Below are 20,167 nucleotides of genomic sequence, written 5' to 3' on the forward strand. Positions count from 1 at the left end.
TTAATTATTTGCCAGCGTCTCCATGGCACGACTTTGTTTGACAACAAAACACCCACACCCACAATCGATTTTTCCGCGCTGTTCGTAATAAAATATATTTTATTATATATATATACTATTTTGATTGATCACTATTTATGTTTATTTATTTATGTTGACCACTACAAATTTGTAATATTTAAAATTAATTAATCAGTCTTATCTCATCCAGCATTATAAACTCAATAAATTTATTACTCTAAATTCTCTAACTCTCGTAGCCTTTTTTCCAATTGATCCTTATCCAATCGGTGTTTGCATAAATATTGGCCTTCCAGAAACAGGACTGGAATTTCGTATCGATATAATCGCAACCACCTCAAATTTTCTTTGTGGGCGATATCGACTTCTACCAAATTGTATCGTCCTTTAAAATATTCTTCCAGTTCGTACTTGAGGTCATCGCACATTGGACAAGGATGTCTGGTGTACAATGTTAATGTTGGTGGCCGGGATATTGGCGAATGATTTCTGCAATAATAACGTATAATATTAATTTGATACTATTAGTTTAGGATAATACAGGAGAAGTTTAATGAAAAATAATTATTTTTATAGAAAGAAATTAAAATAAAACATCAATCTTAGGACACAGTAATTGCAAAGGCGATTTTATTAAGTTTAGTAAATAGATTCAATCACACAAAGTCTAAAAATCTGATATATAAAACATAAATTTTCTAACTCAAACTGTGAAAAAATGCAGGGATAAAACAAACAGTTTGATTTTTTTAGTATTATGACCAAAAGTTATTTAAATTTAAATTGTAATGATAAAGATGGTTCAATTTTAATATGATGAAGATGAGAATGATTGGAAATCACAACAAAAAAAACTACTCATAACAATTTATTTACATCTTATATCTTATATAAAATCTTATAACAAAAATTTCAACATGTATAAAAACTAGATTGGCAGAGCTTGGCATTATCAAATTATTAAATTTATCACTGAATTTTTACAGAAATCTTTACTTCAAGATAAAATATTATTTATCTCAAAGATTAATTAAGCATTATTAGATTACACTTACAAAGTTATACTATAAGTGTAAAATATGTTTTGTTTGCTTCAATATTTTACGAGTAGATATTTTAAATAAGTAATTAATGATTTATTGCACACATCTGTAAATTTAATGAAAATATTTACAATTTTTGCAACAGAATAGTTGATGCGCCACCTCCACCATTACAAATTCCGGCAACTCCAAATTGACCAGGTTTCAAATTGTGTACTAAATGAACTGCAATTCTATTACCAGACATTCCAATTGGATGTCCTAAACTAACAGCACCTCCATGTACATTGACTTTTGCTGGATCGACATCTAACATTTTCTGGTTAGCTAATACTACTACACTGAAAGCTTCATTGATCTCCCAGAGTGCAACATCATTTTTGTTTACACCAAATCTTTCCAATAACTTTCGAATGGCTAAAGCAGGTGCAATTGGAAAATCAATTGGATCGGTTTCAGCATCTTGAAAACCAACAATCTTTGCTAGAGGCTTGACATTTAAACGTTTCAATTCATCCTCAGTCATTAAAACCATGGCAGCAGCACCATCATTTAAAGTTGAAGCATTACCTGCTGTAACAGTGCCACCTTCTTTTTGAAAAACTGTAGCTAAATTTCCAAATTTGTCGAAGTTGACTCTTTTATATTCCTCATCAGTTGCTACTACCAGGTCTGGTTTTCCCTTCCTTTGAGGAACTTTAACAGGAACTATTTCAGCATCAAAAACTTTAGCATCCCAAGCCGCTGCACTACGTTTATAACTTTGAATTGCATATTCGTCTTGAGCTTTGCGATCAATACCTAATTTCTTTGCTGTATTCTCAGCACAGTTTCCCATGTGAAATTTATTATAAACATCAGTAAGTCCATCAGACACAATACCATCCTGCATTTTCACACCGCCATAAGGGGTATCACCTCTATTCATATAGTAAGGAACATTCGACATAGATTCCATACCACCTAAAATGCATAAGATATAAACAAATAAAATAGCTACTAATGAACTACTTATGATATATATATTAACTATTATAATTACCAGCAATAGCAACAGTTTGATGCCCACACATTAAACCTTGCGAAGCCAACATGATTGACTTCATTCCAGAGGAACATACTTTATTCACAGTTGTGCATATTGTTGATTGTGGTAAACCAGCAAAAATTGTTGCTTGTCTTGCAGGTGCTTGACCCAAACCTGCAGAACAAACATTTCCCATATAAACCTAAAAAAATCAAATTGATACTAGAAATACAAACTGCGCCTAATAGATAATGAACATATTTGAATACCATTATAAAATAAGTAAAGAACTTTGATGTAATTTATTTTACATTTGAGGCTGTTGAATTATCCATGTGTTCCTTAACTTACTTCTTTAATATCTTCTTTAGCAACACCGGCTCTTTCAACTGCACTTTCAATGGCAACAGCTCCTAGTTGTGTAGCCGATAAAGATGACAACGTTCCTCTGAAAGATCCAATTGGAGTCCTAGTCGCAGAAACGATAAAAACTTCGTTCAACTGCGGCTTAGTACTAGCATTGCGAATGTATTGCAAAGCAACCTATAATAATGTGCAATAATATATTTATATTAAATTTTAATAAAGATACTTTAATTCTAATAAAGAACAATACATAACCCTGCGGTCATTTGATAATGTATTTATGTTAGTTAAGCATTAGTAAAAATTATGTCAATATTTACCTTAGGATGAGCAAGTTTAGAAAACATTTTCAATGAGATTATATTTATTCAGAAAATTAATATAAAAATCGCTGCAGTAACTCAAATCCAACTGTTTTCACTATAACTGACCGCTAATTGACCTTACAAAACATTAATGTCATTTAAATGTAAATTTTGAAACACGTGACCAAAAGTTCTCAATCAGTAAAGTAACTATCTTACGAATAAACACTTTTGGCTCATTGGAATAAGAAAACATTTATGAGTAAGCCATTTTATGCTTAAAGAACTCCTGCTCCTGAGTTAGGAGATATTTACGTATTTAATATATAAGAACATATTTAGAGAATGTATATTAAATTAGTAGTTAAAAATATAATATAAAATGTTTGGTATCACTGAACATGGAAACTTTTATTCGCCCAGCCATAGATAAATAAGCATAAATCATTAGTATAATTTAGAGCGCGAAATTCAAACGGCAAAAACTTTGTCATATGAAGCGCCTTTTCAGTTGTAATACAACAAAAATAAAAATATTTTTGATTGAGGACAACAATTATATCGATATACACAATTATATAATATTCCATACATACTATTACTTATAATCATTAAAATAATATAAAGCACTTTCATACAAATACAAATAATAGGAGTAATATCACTTTTTCAAGAAAAAATCTACCAGGCAGCACAAATCCAGCCTTATCACTGTGGATATTCAAGAAAGTATATACAAAATATTTTTGACAAACTTTGATAAATATCTTATATTTAGTAATGAACTTAATTATTGAATCATCTTTTAAAATCCATTTATAGTTATTTGTGAGTTGTAGATGCTTGTAGATATCATCTTCATTTGTTATTAATGAGTTTCATTGCAGGTTGTTTAAAAACTTTATGATTCAGTTATATATTTGGCAATTGAAGTTGATAATAATAACAAAAACACATTAGTTTAAGAACTTTATATTTAATTTTTTATAAATAAATTTATGCTACATTTCCTGAACTATTTTGCAATTAAATTTACAATTTACTCTGGCTTATTCTCTTGTAAAGAAGGTTCTGACAATTGTTGTTTTTTAAACATTTCAATTAATTGTTCAGTTGCTGTTGGTTGAAGTTCTAACGGAGTAGAAAGTTTTTCATTTGGAAATACAGTCTGATTTAATTCTGGATTACGAAGAGTAAATGGTGTCCATGGTCCTTGTATTGAAGGATAATCAGTATGCCATCTTTTTCTATATCGTAAAGCTTGAGAGTTACCATTTTGTGATTTCAATAAGTTGATCCACTTTATTATTTCATCTCTATTATAATCCTTACAAGACACCCATTGCCTATCTCCATTCAAATATTCAGCAGTCATTACCGCTGATCGATGTCTTCTAGGTTTTAAATAAACAACAATTCCTGGATTGTTCTTTGCGAAATCGACTAAGTCACTCTCTATAAAATCCCTCATACCTCTACTATTGCCATGGCTTTTACAAAATTTGAGTGTAAGTCGTTGTAGTTGACAAACATAACGGCCAACCCCATTCTGCAAAGGAGCTCGAGGAAAGCCAGACTTCAAAAATAAATGGGAATTAGACATTTTTCTTATTCAACATAAAGAATAGAATTAAATAACGCAACAATTAAATTTGAGGTTACGTTTAAGACAAGACAAATCAAATACTGACAGCTGATAAACAAAGAGATTTATAGTTGGGACTCCTGACTTAGAAGAGTCAATATGCTTAGCAAGAGCATAGAGAGAATAACTGACATTAAATTTAAAATTTTAATGTAAATTGAATTTGCACCAAACTCAAATTTTATGGAAAAATCTATGGTTAATTGGCACATTTCTGCGTTCTCTGAATTGGCCTAACCTGATGAATATATTATATTCATTATATTATTGTCTAGTGCCTTGTTCACTGTTTACTTCTAAAGCTTCTGCTTCCATACATACATTCATAGATAAACAAGTATAACATTTATTCTTGTTTTGTCCTGTTATTATCAAATTCCAGTAGTTTCTCTTCTTGCATGATGTAAGAAGAAATGCTTCTATCATCAGCTCCTTCATTCTTGTACATTCAGTTTTATTTTCCTTACATTGATGTTATGCAGAGCTCTATTTCGACAATCATATCCATTATATCTGTTTCCACAATACTATTCTTTGAGTTCTGCTTTATTTGTTGCTTCATCACTCCATTTTATCTATATATATACATAAAGTATAACATTTGACTGAAATCAATTTTAAACTTAATTATTTTTTATTTGTAAAATGTACAAACATATTTCTTATTAAACAATATAACAATCATTCATTCTTTTTCATGTGTTCTTTCATGTCTCGACCTGTGATGATGATGGTGTCGATGATGATGATGATCATGAGATTTTTCTGCATTACTTTCATGCTCTTTTTCATATCCCTCCTCCTCATATTCTTTCCTCTTCTTAGATTTTTTTGAATGCTTTTTACTTGATTCTTTTGCTGAACTAGAAGCCTCTCTTTCTTTCTTATGTTTCCTTGATTTTGATTTGTCTTTACTTTTTTTGCTTTTAGAATGCTTTTTGGACTTTTCTCTTTTACTTCCTGATGCAGAGCTAGAAGAAGTGCTTGAACTTGTACTACTATCAGAATCACTACTCGAACTCGAACTCGATGAACTGGAGGAACTTGAACTATCTGAACTTGATGAAGAAGACTTATGATGCAATGTAGGTACTTGAGGAGGCGGCGCCTTCAAAAAGGGATAATTTAATTAGACTATTATTTATACAGAACAATCATAATTGATTAGACTATGCATTTAAGTATATTTATAAAATCGGCAAATGAAGTGCGAAAAACTTATGCGCGTTAGTATATTTATGTACAATTAAAAGAATACCATAAAGTCTGCGTAGGTAGCCTTTCAAAATAATTTCGGTTTACTTGTTTTTGCGAATATTCACGTTCGAAAAATACGTGGAAACGTCAAATATTCAACACGAAAATTAAGGTTATCTCCACTTACTATTTTACCAATGACTATTATTATAATTAAGAAAATTATTGTGTGAAATAATTTAATTGTAAAAGATCTCTGCGCTTTTCAAACAATCCTTTTTAATATCACTATTTTTGTTAAATAACAATGACAATTTGTTTTCATTACAAATGGCAAAGATGTAGATTTTTGTAGATCAGATTGATTTATTAAACTTTATTACCATCTACTAGCTATCTAAACATGTTTTTCCATAAAAATTAAGATTTAATGAAGATTTATCAAGTATTATTGTGTTAACAACAAAAAGTTATTATTATAGTAAAGATTTAATTAATATTTTCATTAAAATGCGCAACATAGCAATCAAAATTCAGCCACAATAAAATTATAAATATTGAGTCAAATTAAGTTTCTAATATATTCAAAATATTCAAAAATTACAAAATAACCAACCTTTGATAGAACTTTCAAATGCTCTCGAAGATCATCAGTTAAACCTCCTAATCCAATAGAAGTGAAGAAATTTATGGCAAATCTAGTATCTCGTGGATTATTTCTTGGAAATAGTCCAGCAAATGCTTCTTGTAGAGTTCTAAAAGTATAAAGTGATAATTTTATAGTTGACTGTAATTTTTCTAATAAAACAATAATAAGCGAATAAATCAAATATGGATATTCTATTCTATTAGATAACTATCATTATTATTCGTTTCAAGTATATAAGTTTTATTTCAACTTACATATCTTTCAGTCTTTCATTCAGTTTTGCCAAACCCAAATATTCTACCAGCTCTTGAAATAAAATTTTTATAAATATCCTGCTAGAGCTTGTGGTGTCATCTTCATTCAGTTTTACTGCCTCTAATACTTCCCAACTAATTGCATCAGTGAATAATAAATGTGCAAAAAATTTACCAACATTTCTCAGACGATTTGTATCCAAACGATGTGTAGTTCCATAAGTATCAGCAAATATTTGCTCGAACAGAGTGACATAAATTTTATTCAGCATACAAAATCTATAATAGAAATTTTACATAAATTACACTACCCTAGTATTATATTGACAAAATGTATGTTGTAATGAGCTTACCTCTGTGCTAAAAGTCCATAAAATTTTTCATAAGTTCTCTGTTCTGCACAACAATCTAAAAACATGTGACATAATTCAGGTTCTTGATTTTTCTTCAATTGCATTTTCATCAATTTATGAGCACATTCCTCATAATCTAAACTAGAATGTATAGTCAGGTATATAGTTCTACGAAGTGCAACAAGATTTGTCTCTGTATTGTCAACAATTGTTTGAGATTTCTCTTCATTTTCTTCACCTTCAGAAGAAGAAGAATCACTTCCATCATCTGAGCCATCTGAATCCTCATCATCTGCATCACTGTCCAATATTTCCTTCATAAGACTTTTATACTTTGCCTCATTTTCTTCAAATTCTGGATCAGCTTTAAAAACATCTGTAAAATAATAGATAGTGTAAATTATTATGAATTTATTGTCTTTGGCAGGTAAAATATATGCACAAAACTGCAGAACTAAATATTATATATGATTATAAATAAAAAAAAATCTATTTTATAACTCACTCAAGATGTCCTGTGAATCCATTACCTCATCTAGAGTTAGAAGATGAGTAATTTGATCTTCATCTTCTACTAGTTCCAACTCCTCAATTATAGCAGGATTATCTTTGAAACCATCCTTACGCATTTGAAACATTACTTCTATCATGTATTGTACTCTTTTCTCCAAATGACCTTCGTGAAGAATATTTCTTAACAAATCAAATATAGCATTCAATCCTTTTGAAGATACCTAAAAATATTTAATATTGGGATAGTTAATATCTAATTATCCAAAAATATCAATTTTAGATCATACAAGATAATTTGATATAAATTACTTACCTCGGTCAATTTTTGTCCGGATTGTTTCAAAAATTCAATTGCCACTTCAATTGAATCATTTGTCGATGATTCAATCAACAAGCTCAAAATTTCCAAACCAATAATTTCATGAGCTACTTTTTGATTAACTAAATGAGCTATAAAAGTTACAGAAGAAATGCAATTCGGTTTATTATTCCTTCTGAAACTATTCTTGAATTGTTTTATAAGTCTCTTCAATAACAGTTCTCCAATTGATGGAAATTTACAATTGATAACGGATACTAAGGCTGCATATACATTTGTAAATGTTGGAGAAGCAGCCTGTGCTTGCATCAAAGACCTGCATAACAAACCTCGAGCCCTGATGATATTTTCTTTAAACATTTCTCTAGTAATTATTGCAATATTGCCTGTATTGACTTTATTGATAAATCCATGAATAGATTTTTTTAAAGCCTCCCAAGAAATACGCTGATATGCAATTGATGACTTATCAGTAATTTCTTCTTGCATCATTCTTAGCCTTGCCGGAGGTATATAAGCACCACCAGTTCTTGTTGTGAGTAGATCCATATTTTTCTTTTTTGTTTTTTTTTCTGCTTCAGGCTCATTTTGATCATCTTTCTTATTGTCTGTTGTATTTTCCCCATAATAACGTTTTCCCACATTTTCATCTCTAGGATATTTGTTCCAATATTGGCTTTTTTCTTTGGCATCATCCCCTTTCTTCATGTCCCAATATCTACTTTGAGGTGGATCTTGAGAACTATCTCTCGATCTATGATTTCTTGAATAAGAGGATTTAGGAGATCTTGGTGATCGTCGCCTTCGATCCTGTGATCTTGACCTCCTTCTTCTGGGAGGTGATTTATGCTGCTTATTTCTGCTAGGTGAATCATTATTTTTTTTGTCTGGATCTTCATCTAGCGCTTCATTCCTACTTCTTTCTTTATTTTCACTATAATTCCTTTTCCTGTCTTGATTTTCTTGATCTTGATCTGTTGATTCATCTCTTCTTTTGCTTCTATTATCATCAGACGAATTGCTTCTGTTGCCTTTGTTCTTATCAGATAATTTATTTCTGTTTTCATTTGGAGATTTATTTCTATTATTATTAGGTGATCGTTTTCTTTTGTCACCGGGTGATCTACTTCTTCTTACTTTTGATGACCTGTCTCTCCTATGATCTCTATCTTGTGATCTATCTCTTCTGTGATATCTACTTTCATTTGGAGACCTATTTCTTCTACGGTCAGACCTGTGCGAGTCTCGTGCATCATCTTTATCTGATTTTAATCGTTTGTGATCCTTTTCACGATCAGAGGAATTCAATCTTTTGTCATCTTCATTTTCTGAGTGTTCGCGCTTTGCAGTTTCAGAATGAATTACCATTCTGACGTAAGAAATAATTTGTTTAATGGATTCAGATGGTTCACAATTCACTAAACTACTTAGTTATTAATAAAACTAACCACACATTTCGAATGTAAAAGATAAAATTAATTATAAAAATGATAAAATACAGTAATTTACAGTATCTTTACTTAAAAGAAAACTGTAATCATTTGTACTTTAAAAATAAAAATGGACTTAGATCAATATTACTATAACAAAAAGCAAATTTCACTTTAAATGTTTCAAAGTTTTGGCATTTGGCATTTACTCAAATAATAACCCACTTTGATTGATGGCGTTTTAGGTCAGCCAACAGTGTTGCCAGCAATGAATTAATTTAAACAACTTCAGACCTAATTTAAAAATTAGTTAACAACTTCAGGCCGAAAGAAGCAAGACAGAGAAACTGAAAGTATTTTAAACTTTTCAAACAAATAAACTACAGTTTATTTTTCTGTAGCTAGGAAGTATTATATTTTCTAATTATTTATATGTATTAAATTAAATATATGCAACAGTAATTCAATGGATTCAAGGTAATAGTTAAATGCAGGTATTTATTAACATAAAATGGAATTCTTCATTTTATGAAGTTGTATTATAAAAATAATATTTACAACTATAATAATATAATTGAAATTTTACCCTGCTTTTGCATTATCAAAATAAAATATATACTTATTCCTACTATTTAAATGATCACAAGTCTTAATGCTATAATATTAAATTCTACTCAATTTTTTGTTTTGTCAAAATAAAATATATTCATATATATATATATATATATACATTATAATATATGATCTATTATTCTTATGCTTCAAATGATCACATGTCTTACTTTGACCACAATAGTTTTATGACAAATAAGTTCTTACAGTACTAAACACACGTCCTCTGCACAGCGGACAATGGTCTAACCCTACAGCACATCGTTGACATGATACTAAAATAGATAAAAAAAAATTATTTTTAAAGTTTTCAAATTATCAAACATATAAGTAATATCATATTATTACATACAAAGATGGCCACAAGGTACAAATGCAATAGCAATATCTTCATCTAAGCAAATTTTACATAATTTAGATTCTCTCAGATCCCTAATTTCAGCTTCTAGTTTGCTCACATTAGAGCTATTATTTTGCTGAAATTGTAAAAAAGATTGAATTAAATTTTCTGAATACTGAGGACATGTTAAAAATTAATTTGGTGAATTCAAAAATATTTTAACAGAAAGAGTTATTTAATGAAATTGCACAATATAGATCCTAATAATTTTGATACTTACAAAATGTTGTACACACATCTTAACAAAAAATTCTGATGTGAGAGATATAATGAATTTGCAAGTTGGTGAGGAACGTGCATGTTCAACAAGAGGATTATCAGTTTTTAACCAATGCCTCAGACCTATGTCGCAGTAGTAACATCTTACCTGAAAGATAAAATTAACTACTTAAAAGTATATAGAAAAACTTTTAAGAATTGGTAAGTTAAATTACAAAATCTTCCTCATTAGTAAAATATAAGCCAGCAAAACTCAGAGATTTTGGATCTGGACTTTCATGAGGCCAGTCAGTAAAGGTATTGAAACGTTTTTGAAACTCTCTGAGGTCTTCTTCAAAAGCATCTGGACTTTTATCTATTGAAAACTCATCCTCTGAAATTAAAAAATTCTTCTGTGTCATTGAGCATTCTGGTTTGCATAAACTATGCTCAGTTATAGGATTCAAACTGCCAATCCAATCTTTAAGACCAAAAGAACAGTTGGAACAAACAATACTGTCTTTACATCCCAATGCATAAAATCCATTAATGGATAAATGGTACATCTGAACTGAAAGGAACTGTTAACAAGTATAAGTTACTTAAGTATAAATTGATAATCAGATATTAAATACACAAACAAACACTAACAATACCATCGCTCAAAAAACTTCTTAGTCTATTTATTCCATCATTCATAATAATTTTATTTGATGTATTATTTAGTAAATTTTCTGCTTCTTCAGAACTATCCTTATTCAAAGATTTCTGAATTCTGGGATTATATGGTATATTTCCTGAATTCAATGGGTCTACTACAAATGAACAATCTGGATTTAACTTTCTATGTTTCAACATTACCTAAAATATAATTAATTTTTGAAAATGGTTAACATTTGAATCATAATTCATTCTCATGCAAACTCTGAATAACATAACTTTTGAATGTAATTTCTATAGCTTTACCTGATCTGCATAGGACCAAGATTTAATTACTTTATTGCAAAAGTGGCATTGTACTTCCAAAAAGCAGCCTGTATAAAAAAATCCGGCTTTGGCAATTTTGGAAGAAGATACTGGTGCATTTTTTGGCCAATTAAAAAAGTTTTCAAACGGTTTTCTTCAGAATTCATATAGTTGCGACTGCGACCGGTTACAAGGTTCAAAGAAATGCGCAATTCATAATATTTACACATTTATAAAAAATGGACACTAAAAAATCTTTCGTCATCAAATATATATTTTATTCATAATTGTAGTATTTCATATTTTGTATTAGTTCGAAATTACAATGATCAGTAAATGTCACTCTGTTTTGCTTTTGAACATTTGTCGAAGATGGTGGAATCATGGACTATATATTCGTAATCATGATCATGATTATGTTTGTGTGATAAAAATCTGGAAGTTTTTTTTATTGGTTTGTAATTAAATTGCAATAAAATCAATAATATGAATTGAATTTAAAAAAAATTATAATTATAATAATGAATCACTTTCAACATTATAAAAATATTTTATAACCATACAAAACAAATGTATGCATTAATTTAATCATATTTGTACTTGCTCATAAAACCCCCTTCATTGATATTGTTTGCCCTTAAAAATCAATTTTCTCTTAATTTGAAATTGTTTAATAAAAAGCAAAAGCATTTCAAATTTTGCTTTATTATAAAAATAGCCATATCCATGTTTATTACGTACTCAAATTTTAATGCATTTGTTGTCATGCTTAAAGCCGATGCACCAGTGAGCTTTAAGTTAATTCATTGAACAAATATTAGACCTCAAAGAATTGTTATTTATAAGTGTTATATATCTTCTATTTTAAATGTTTCTATTTTTGTTAATATTTTAGTTATGTAAGTATTTACTTGTTATTTTTTATAAAGCGTTTGAGAGAATTGTACAATTTAAAGCATACCATTTATTTTTATTTCAGTTACAAGAGACAACAAAGAGTACAGCAAAATGATATATTTCAATATATGTTTTTTAATTATAACCAACATTTGTGTCCTGGTTATTTCGGGACCAGCATCTACAGGCTCCCACAGCCATTCAATAAATAAAGAAAGAGTTAGTGATGGTGCTTATATTCCTAGAGATGCACATCATATAGAAAATGGTGAACATCATACAGAATTTGATCATGAAGCTATATTAGGTAAATAATGGATATATTTTAAGTAGACCATTATATTAATATTTTTACCGAAGCTCCAAAGTCGTAGAAATAAATTTATTTCTACTTGGAACTTTGTGTATGAAGCATCTATAAATTTAGTTAATATTTTTAGGGAGTACTAAAGAAGCTGAGGAATTTGACCACCTTAGTCCAGAAGAATCTAAAAAACGATTAGCTATATTGCTTAAGAAAATGGATTTAAATGGCGATTCACATATACAAAGACATGAACTGAAAGCTTGGATTCTGCGGTCATTCAAGTAGGTTCCAAGTAATTTATACAAGTTTTAAGTACTTTCTACAAGAATTGTGCATTAATAAAAAATGTAATTAATTTACCAAAATAAGCAAATTCATAGAATATTTTCATAACAGGAATCTCTCAGAAGAAGAAGCAGCTGATCGTTTTGAAGATTCAGATTTAAATGGCGATAATATAGTCACCTGGGCAGAATATGTTAGTGACACATATAACATGGGTGATGAAGAATATTTATCAAAAGATTCAGTAATGGAAGAACATAAGGTAATATATAAATTAATGTATATGTATATGCATGTATATATAGGGCAATAATTTTATATCAAATTTAGCTAATGGCTGATGATAAAGTGATGTTTGACGCCGCTGATGCAAATAAGGATGGAAAGCTTGATCCAAATGAATTCATAGTTTTCAACAATCCTGAAGAGCATCCACAAATGTTGCCCATTATTTTGCAGCAAACGCTAAACGAAAAGGATACAAATAAAGATAATGTGATAGATTTTCAAGAATTCATTGGAGATAAAGGTTTGTAGTTTTTAGATATTATTAATCTTTATTACATTTAAAATATTTCAATAATAATTTTCTATTTCAGCTATTCACCATGATAAAGAATGGCTTATAGTGGAAAAAGAGAAATTTGACAAAGAATATGATAAGAATGGTGATGGAGTATTATCAGGAAATGAAGTATTATCATGGGTTGTTCCAAGCAATGAGTATGACTTAATTTATTTAATAATTCATTATAAAATTATTTCTGACATACCATATTATTTGCAGTGAAATTGCCTTAGAAGAAGTGGACCATTTATTTGCTAGTACAGATGATGACCATGACGATGTATTATCTTTTGAAGAAATTTTAATACACTATGAACATTTTGTTGGAAGCGAAGCTACAGATTTTGGTGAACATTTACACAATGTTCATATGTCTGATGAATTATAATTTAAAAAGATAGATAAATTTTGCTTTTATAATAATCCTAGCTCTTTTTCATGCCATTGCTATGTCTTGTCTTAGTTTTAATGTTCTTTTTGCCAATGTTTAGTACAAATATTTATGTTATACAACATAATTTAATTGAACAAAGTATTATGACAACAATGTTTTTATTGTTATATTCTATATGGATAGTATTTCTGTAAGTTATTTATTTTATGTGCCAAATACTCTGTATTTAATTTTTAAAAATAATAAATTATTTGTTTTATAAGTTATATTTATATTCAAAAATAAAACATGTCAACATTTCATATATATTACACAACATTATAAACGTTAAAAATGTATTTCAATTAATTTCTATACTTGAAACAGCTTGCAGGTATTTTTCATTTGTTTCTATCTTATTAAATGCAGTTAAATATTCTTGTCGTTTTGAAAGTAAATTTACTAGATCTAATTTATACTTTATAGCCAAATCCAAAGCTCTAAAAATATACAAAAAATATTCTCATCAGTATTTTGGAAGTTAGTTTTGAAAATTTCATTATGTAAGTTGAAAACATGCATTGTTCATAAAGAAAATCATAAAATAGTAGTAAATAAAATTTTATCGGTCAAGAATTTGTTTCAAAAACTGATTGGTGTTCGAGTTAAAGTTGTTTAATGAAAATCCAGGGTCATTCAATGTTCACCAAGCATCCTGTTCTATAATATACATACACACGTGAATATATATATATATATATATATATATATATATACATGTGTATTTCTCTTTTGGTGTCAAATATTATTCTTACGCGAGGTTGGTGGGGATCTGGCTCAATCACTGGAAAAATGCGTAATTCGATTTTGATGAAACTTGACGTACATTGTTACTACAGTTTACTAAATATTTGACAAAAATTTAAAATTGAAACATTCAATAGTTTTTGAGATATGCGGGTTTGATGGGTGGCTGGCTCCGCTCTCAATACTAGTATTGAAACAGATTGTACGTTTTCATAAATGCATAATAAACAGTAAAAATAGATTACGTAGCAAATTAATTTTAAAAACCATGAATTGACAAATATTTGCACTTACACAAATGAATAATTTAGCTTACTAATTAAAATTTTGTTCTTTAAAAAATTTGTAGCGCATGACGTAGTATTGTACGACGAAACGTTTGAAAAAATAAATATATTTTGAAATCTTTATAGCCATTTTTGTACTTGATGTTATGCGTTTCAAAAATTGTATTCATATACATATACAAATACTCTATTGAAAAATTCCATTCATTTTATAAAAACGTGACTATTCAAAATTATAAAGGATTTGGGACCGACTTTCGACCGACTGTCGCTTCTTATTTGCCGCATTTTATAAAAAGAGCTTATAATAAATATATTTTAAATAATTCAACTCAACAAAGTTTTAATATTTTGAATGAATAATACTATTAAGAAAACTGAATAATTTGTGGTGATTATCATAAAGCGATTATCAAAAATCCAATGAGAATTCTAATAAGAAATAGGAAATAAATTCTAATAAGATTTCTAATCGAATTCTTTTAAGAAAAGTAGTTTAAACCTATTCCTATACTTACTTGTCCCAATTATGCATTTTGACGCAAAGTGCAACAGCTTGCACAATATTACCGCTATGTAATAAAACCGATTCAGCTTCTGATTGTCGGCCGATTAATAGAAGAAATTCAGCAATCTGCTGCGGCCCTGAAGGCAACTCCTGATAATGAAAATTTATCATTTTTAAATTTATTAATGCGTAAAAATTTTAATTTATCATAATGTGTAGAAATTACCTTTATATAATCAATAAAAGCAACGCGATCCACCGTTTGGGTAGCAGCAAATGCTTGTAAGCAGATTTGTAACTCCTTTTGATAACAAGCCATTGCTGCTAAACACCACCATGCAATTCTATCCTGTGATAAAAAATAAGATAACATAAAAATAACATAAAAACCTGCAAGAAGATATTAAACAAAGCAGATGTGCCAGATTTAATATTTCCATATTCATATTACATTAATATATTATTTCTTACTTTTATCAAACGACAAAGACGCAAAGATTTATCCCATTGTTTGTTTGCTACAAAGCCATGTAGAACAAAATAATGCAGCTGAAGAGAAAGCGATACAAAAGCCCCATCCGTCCTTTGAATACTAATGATGGCTCCATCAAATGAGATTAAAGTCGGACGTGCGCCAAATTGACTTCAAAATATAATAAGTAGATATAAATTTATATTAAATTAAAAGCTTATTGTTATTGTTGCAAGTGTGATTGTAAATATCTGCTTATGCGTTATAGAAAATGAAGTATATATATACAAATGGTTATTTACAAAATACACTTTATAAACGTGCAAAGTTCCATCAAATTGCTAATTGCTTCTAGATATGACCCACAGAACCAAAATATCAAAAAAAAAAAATGACCCACCAATGAACTGTTATTATTTTTGAAAATAAAACCTACGCAATATCATGTTCAGACGAAGTATTCGATAATAATATTATACTCGCACTGCATTCAAGTGGGCAATACCAAACGGAAATTCGTGACTCCTGGACAGCTGCTAGAACATTTGCTTCAGAACTCCAAATTATATCCACAGCCTGCATACCTAAAATAATACCCAGAACATTTGATGTTACTTATAACTTGTAATGTAAAAGTATATTTTATCTCATACACACATTATTTTCTTTCATTCGACATTATTAGACAAATCTTTTTTAAAAATATTTAGAATGAAGATATTACTAACCCATCTTATAAAATTTATTTTCCCCATAAGGTACAATGAACAAATCATGATTAGAATCTAGAACTGCAATAGCAGTGTCGGTTTTAGCTTGAGAGACACACATTTTGTGCACCGGAACTGAATGTTTGAGAATTGTTCCTTGAGCATTGGTCTGATGGGTCATTGGAGACCGACTTAATTCAAACATATGAATTGCTAAAAACATTGTATTCAATAATTAATATTAAATTATTTACCATATACACATTATATAGTTAAATTTGTTACCTTTCTGATCACTATGGTCCCGGATAATAATCAAATCAGCACCAAGGGAAACAGATTTGTTATTTATCTGCTGAGGCTGAATGCCGGGCCAACGATGGTTAAACAATTGTCTACCAGTGTACGAATACACAGATACAGTAGCATGCTCAATCAATGCAAAATGACTATGAAAAGAAAAATGTATATAAAAATACAATTAATTTATGAAACTAAATTCAATTCATATTTTTGGCAAGAAATGTGAAGAGTAATGCTTTGTTCTTTCAATAATTCAATTTTTTGTTTAAAATATGTTTAAGTAATTCATACTTCTCCGTCATCTGTATGGAAGCTCCACATCCATCCTTCAACTCAACAACTGTGGGTGAAATAAAATCGTCAATTTTATATATATGGCATTGAGTTGGTGTAGTGACCAGCAGATGCTCAGAGTTTATATCAAAATTTGTTACTCGATCTGTAAATTCAAGCATTTCATTTATTGTTGTATCAATTATACTGCTCACTGACAAAGTACTAGCTGTAGTTAGAACAATGTTATAGCTGTATTTGCACAATTCCCTGAAAAGTAAGAATAAAGTGTAAGTGCTTATCAATATAAGACCACTATATTCAGACAGTTTTTCAAATTATTAACGCAAATCTTACTTTTCTATAATATTTCCGAATAAAACATGTCCATTGGCACATGCTGCTGCAATACGAGTTCCGTCTTGCGACCATGCGATGCTGTACAGAGAACCAGTTTCGGCTTTATTCCAAGCATGCGACCACTATAGGATAAATTTAATAATAATTATAATTATAATCATATCAAAATTTATTTCTTATATATAGAATTAATTTTACCCCAGCACTGTCGCACAGGCGAATTCCGTTGTAAGTGCCGAGAGCAAAATAAGCTCCGGATGGAGCCCAAGCAAGAGAAGTCACGGCGGCTTGATGGTGTGCATTGCCCCCATACAGTTGTCGGCCTTGCAAGTTCCAAACACGATATTTACCGTCTTCTGCTCCGGAAACGATAACTTCGCCTGCTGTTGAACTAAAACTGAGACAGGTAACGGTGGATTCGTGCGCACGCCACTAAAATATACCAACTCTTTTAATGACCGACTTTCTCTTCCACTTTTTAGTACTCGATTTCTTTAGATAAACATTTTTGTTTACAAACATATTTGAGTTGATAATATAAAATATTTTTTTCATTGTCCACACCTTTATTCCTTTAGAATTAGCTGTGAGTGGTTTGACTGCTATTCTGCGACCATGAGAATGCACAATAGAGGAACCCTGAGTGCCCCAAAGAGCTACCATATTATCAGCATTTTCTTGCACAACAGTAGATCGAAGCATGCCGCTTCTGGACCATATTCGAATATGCCCATCTTCACCACCTACAGATATATTTTGACAAAATATTATTGAACACAATATTTATTTTTGATTCTTTAAGTATACCATTAAAATCATATGATACATTATGTGTATAATTTACAAAAATATATTCAGCATGCATATTAGTATCTTATAAGAAACTGATAACGATTAGACAATTTAAATGTATTTATGAAAAAACGAATTAATTCGTTTTATTATAAGAAAGTAGTACTTACAAGTTAGAATACTAGCACCATCTGGACTCCATCTTCCAGAAAGAATTGCTGCTTTGTGAGCATCTACTTTTTTCTCAATTCTACCAGATTTGTTCACAATAAAAAATCTGTTGGTTTCATAAATTTTTTTAAATGAGTCTAGATATATATATATATATATATATAGGTATATATATATATTAATATTTTATATTTCCTATGTTTTTATTAGTAGAAATAAAATATCTCAGCAAACTCTCACAATCTCCAAAAACAAAAATACATCAATGTTTTTCGGATAATAATATTTCAACTTTATTTTTATAACTTTCTTTAAATATATTTGTAGCTATTTCTTCAAAATGGACGATCAAAATCAAAAGAAAATGCAAGAAACTTTATTACTAGGTCAACAGCTAGCATTGATGAAAGGCGAAAATTTTAAATTAAAGTCAGAACTTGTGAATATTTCTGATGCATCAGCTCCTGGAATATCTGAAAACCAAGTGAAGGGTGAAATTATGCAAATCAAAAGAGATAGTGCAAACATCAATTTGGCTTTAAACAAAAAATCTCTGCAAATAATAGAACTGGAAAGAGACATAATTAAAGAGCAAATCGATTCAGTCAGCGATGAGCTAACTGCGATTGAAGCTAAGCAAACTATAATAAAATTGAAAAATGATAATGAACGCATTTTAAAAGAAATCCAGAAAACAAAAGAGTTGATAAGCGCAAATCAAAGCAAGGAAAGCAGTAACAGATTTTGCTTAAGTATAGAAGGCCAGCCATCAATGTCTACATTGATGACTCAATTGGAAAGTGAAGTACAACAACTCAATAATAAGCTATCTACTTTGCCAAAATTAAATCTAGAGGTATGTTAAATAATATACTGATATTATTCACTATGTACTATTTGTAGTGAACACAGTACATTTTAACTAAGAACATCATGTAATTCTTTATGACAATGTGGAAATAATTTTTATAATTTACAAATATCCTTTAATAGTGATGGAAATAATTTTATTTTTCTTACATCCTTTGATATATAATTATTGTAAAAAGTATTCTATTCTATTATTATAGGGCAATAAGGTAGACGAAAATATGTTGAGATCTTTGCAAGAACTACTTCTGCAAGATGAAGCAAAAATAAAAGATCTTGAAGAGGAAATTGATCAATTAGAACGAGACAATGCTGAGTTTCAATTGCGATACAAAATGTAATTTAAAATCACAGTTTATAAATATTATCATTGCTATTAAAAATTATCTTTAAAATATTATTATGTTTACCTTCCGTCTGTACTACATACAACAATTGTATCCAAAACTTGTTTGCCTGGAACAGCTCCAACTCCACTACCAGAAGTTACTTTTGGGCAACAGTGCAAATCAGTAGGGAAAAAATCAGATGGAAAAGTAAGGACTGTTGTTGAGTCCGGTACTGATAAATTCCATTTTAGTAATACGTGATCATCGCTAAATAAAATAAATATATTAAATGACAAATAAAATAGAGAGTCTCTATTTAAGTACAAAAATATTAATACATCAAAAAAAGTTGGAACTCATTACCTGCATGAATAAACTTCTTCGGAGCTAGACCAATCCACGGCTGTAACTGTAGCTTTATGTTTTGGTTCTTTGCAAGTAAAAGTATTAAATTTCATCTTCAAATAATAAAAATTATAACCTTTACAATAAAAAACTTAGTTTTAATATGCTGCCATGACAACACAAAGAGCAAACATGGCTAAATTTCTGACGCG

At 29.4% G+C, this 20,167-nt stretch overlaps 6 protein-coding genes across 7 annotated transcripts; 1 reads left to right on the plus strand and 5 right to left on the minus strand.

Moving 5' to 3' along the window:
- Positions 1 to 180: 180 nt before the first annotated feature.
- LOC113369891 (acetyl-CoA acetyltransferase B, mitochondrial) lies at positions 181 to 3,098 on the minus strand. Of its 2 annotated transcripts, XM_026610500.1 has the most exons (5): positions 2,778 to 3,098; positions 2,443 to 2,634; positions 2,107 to 2,293; positions 1,196 to 2,027; positions 181 to 510 (listed from the first exon to the last, which is right to left on the minus strand). In XM_026610500.1, exons 1-5 carry the CDS (start codon positions 2,802 to 2,804, stop codon positions 234 to 236), a joined length of 1,515 nt encoding a protein of 504 aa, XP_026466285.1. In that variant the 5' UTR covers positions 2,805 to 3,098; the 3' UTR covers positions 181 to 233. The 2 variants fall into 2 exon arrangements, with proteins under 2 accessions (XP_026466285.1, XP_026466286.1); XM_026610501.1 differs by lacking the exon at positions 181 to 510 and having other exon boundaries at positions 978 to 2,027.
- A 671-nt stretch (positions 3,099 to 3,769) lies between these two features.
- On the minus strand, positions 3,770 to 4,437 carry LOC113370561 (39S ribosomal protein L43, mitochondrial). The gene has a single exon (XM_026611250.1). The coding sequence runs from the start codon at positions 4,363 to 4,365 to the stop codon at positions 3,802 to 3,804; it is 564 nt and encodes a 187-aa protein (XP_026467035.1). The 5' UTR covers positions 4,366 to 4,437; the 3' UTR covers positions 3,770 to 3,801.
- A 357-nt stretch (positions 4,438 to 4,794) lies between these two features.
- LOC113370481 (pre-mRNA-splicing factor CWC22 homolog) lies at positions 4,795 to 9,195 on the minus strand. Its single transcript, XM_026611152.1, has 6 exons — positions 7,687 to 9,195; positions 7,366 to 7,594; positions 6,861 to 7,236; positions 6,508 to 6,786; positions 6,221 to 6,359; positions 4,795 to 5,515 (listed from the first exon to the last, which is right to left on the minus strand). Exons 1-6 carry the CDS (start codon positions 9,058 to 9,060, stop codon positions 5,093 to 5,095), a joined length of 2,820 nt encoding a protein of 939 aa, XP_026466937.1. The 5' UTR covers positions 9,061 to 9,195; the 3' UTR covers positions 4,795 to 5,092.
- Positions 9,196 to 9,800: 605 nt separating this feature from the next.
- On the minus strand, positions 9,801 to 11,598 carry LOC113370618 (death-associated inhibitor of apoptosis 2-like). The gene is given in 7 exon segments (XM_026611314.1): positions 9,801 to 10,009; positions 10,087 to 10,210; positions 10,355 to 10,501; positions 10,569 to 10,913; positions 10,984 to 11,193; positions 11,299 to 11,432; positions 11,435 to 11,598. Coding segments are annotated over 7 exon segments (1,143 nt in total). The 5' UTR covers positions 11,529 to 11,598; the 3' UTR covers positions 9,801 to 9,920.
- A 467-nt stretch (positions 11,599 to 12,065) lies between these two features.
- On the plus strand, positions 12,066 to 13,792 carry LOC113370415 (reticulocalbin-2). The gene is made up of 7 exons (XM_026611079.1): positions 12,066 to 12,197; positions 12,278 to 12,502; positions 12,636 to 12,783; positions 12,899 to 13,049; positions 13,118 to 13,316; positions 13,387 to 13,510; positions 13,575 to 13,792. The coding sequence occupies exons 2-7, from the start codon at positions 12,307 to 12,309 to the stop codon at positions 13,741 to 13,743; spliced, it is 987 nt and encodes a 328-aa protein (XP_026466864.1). The 5' UTR covers positions 12,066 to 12,197; positions 12,278 to 12,306; the 3' UTR covers positions 13,744 to 13,792.
- A 286-nt stretch (positions 13,793 to 14,078) lies between these two features.
- LOC113370349 (intraflagellar transport protein 80 homolog) lies at positions 14,079 to 20,068 on the minus strand. Its single transcript, XM_026611016.1, has 14 exons — positions 19,974 to 20,068; positions 19,692 to 19,877; positions 18,411 to 18,517; positions 18,013 to 18,191; positions 17,647 to 17,880; positions 17,446 to 17,570; positions 17,107 to 17,358; positions 16,798 to 16,961; positions 16,531 to 16,725; positions 16,239 to 16,386; positions 15,802 to 15,973; positions 15,557 to 15,679; positions 15,341 to 15,480; positions 14,079 to 14,228 (listed from the first exon to the last, which is right to left on the minus strand). The coding sequence occupies exons 1-14, from the start codon at positions 20,066 to 20,068 to the stop codon at positions 14,090 to 14,092; spliced, it is 2,259 nt and encodes a 752-aa protein (XP_026466801.1). The 3' UTR covers positions 14,079 to 14,089.
- Positions 20,069 to 20,167: the final 99 nt, after the last annotated feature.

This window comes from Ctenocephalides felis, unplaced genomic scaffold, assembly GCF_003426905.1.
Source record: "Ctenocephalides felis isolate EL2017-DRISC unplaced genomic scaffold, ASM342690v1 CF-g0.4_SCAFFOLD_01492, whole genome shotgun sequence".
Taxonomy (NCBI): Eukaryota; Metazoa; Arthropoda; class Insecta; order Siphonaptera; family Pulicidae; genus Ctenocephalides; species Ctenocephalides felis.

Excerpts from the sequence above, each read along its gene's own strand:
- LOC113370561 (XM_026611250.1), bottom strand. The coding sequence starts at position 4,365 with ATGTCTAATTCCCATTTATTTTTGAAGTCTGGCTTTCCTCGAGCTCCT.
- LOC113370349 (XM_026611016.1), bottom strand. The coding sequence starts at position 20,068 with ATGAAATTTAATACTTTTACTTGCAAAGAACCAAAACATAAAGCTACA. Across the intron at positions 19,878-19,973 it reads GAAGAAGTTTATTCATGCAG|CGATGATCACGTATTACTAA; the intron begins GTAATGAGTTCC and ends TATTTTATTTAG. Across the intron at positions 14,229-15,340 it reads AAAATGCATAATTGGGACAA|AGCTTTGGATTTGGCTATAA; the intron begins GTAAGTATAGGA and ends GTATATTTTTAG.
- LOC113370481 (XM_026611152.1), bottom strand. The coding sequence starts at position 9,060 with ATGGTAATTCATTCTGAAACTGCAAAGCGCGAACACTCAGAAAATGAA. Across the intron at positions 7,237-7,365 it reads GGATTCACAGGACATCTTGA|ATGTTTTTAAAGCTGATCCA; the intron begins GTGAGTTATAAA and ends ATTATTTTACAG. Across the intron at positions 6,360-6,507 it reads AATGAAAGACTGAAAGATAT|AACTCTACAAGAAGCATTTG; the intron begins GTAAGTTGAAAT and ends TTATACTTTTAG.
- LOC113369891 (XM_026610500.1), bottom strand. The coding sequence starts at position 2,804 with ATGTTTTCTAAACTTGCTCATCCTAAG. Across the intron at positions 2,635-2,777 it reads CTAAACTTGCTCATCCTAAG|GTTGCTTTGCAATACATTCG; the intron begins GTAAATATTGAC and ends ACATTATTATAG. Across the intron at positions 511-1,195 it reads ACTATTCTGTTGCAAAAATT|AAATCATTCGCCAATATCCC; the intron begins GTAAATATTTTC and ends TTATTATTGCAG.
- LOC113370415 (XM_026611079.1), top strand. The coding sequence starts at position 12,307 with ATGATATATTTCAATATATGTTTTTTAATTATAACCAACATTTGTGTC. Across the intron at positions 12,503-12,635 it reads TGATCATGAAGCTATATTAG|GGAGTACTAAAGAAGCTGAG; the intron begins GTAAATAATGGA and ends TAATATTTTTAG. Across the intron at positions 13,511-13,574 it reads TGGGTTGTTCCAAGCAATGA|TGAAATTGCCTTAGAAGAAG; the intron begins GTATGACTTAAT and ends TATTATTTGCAG.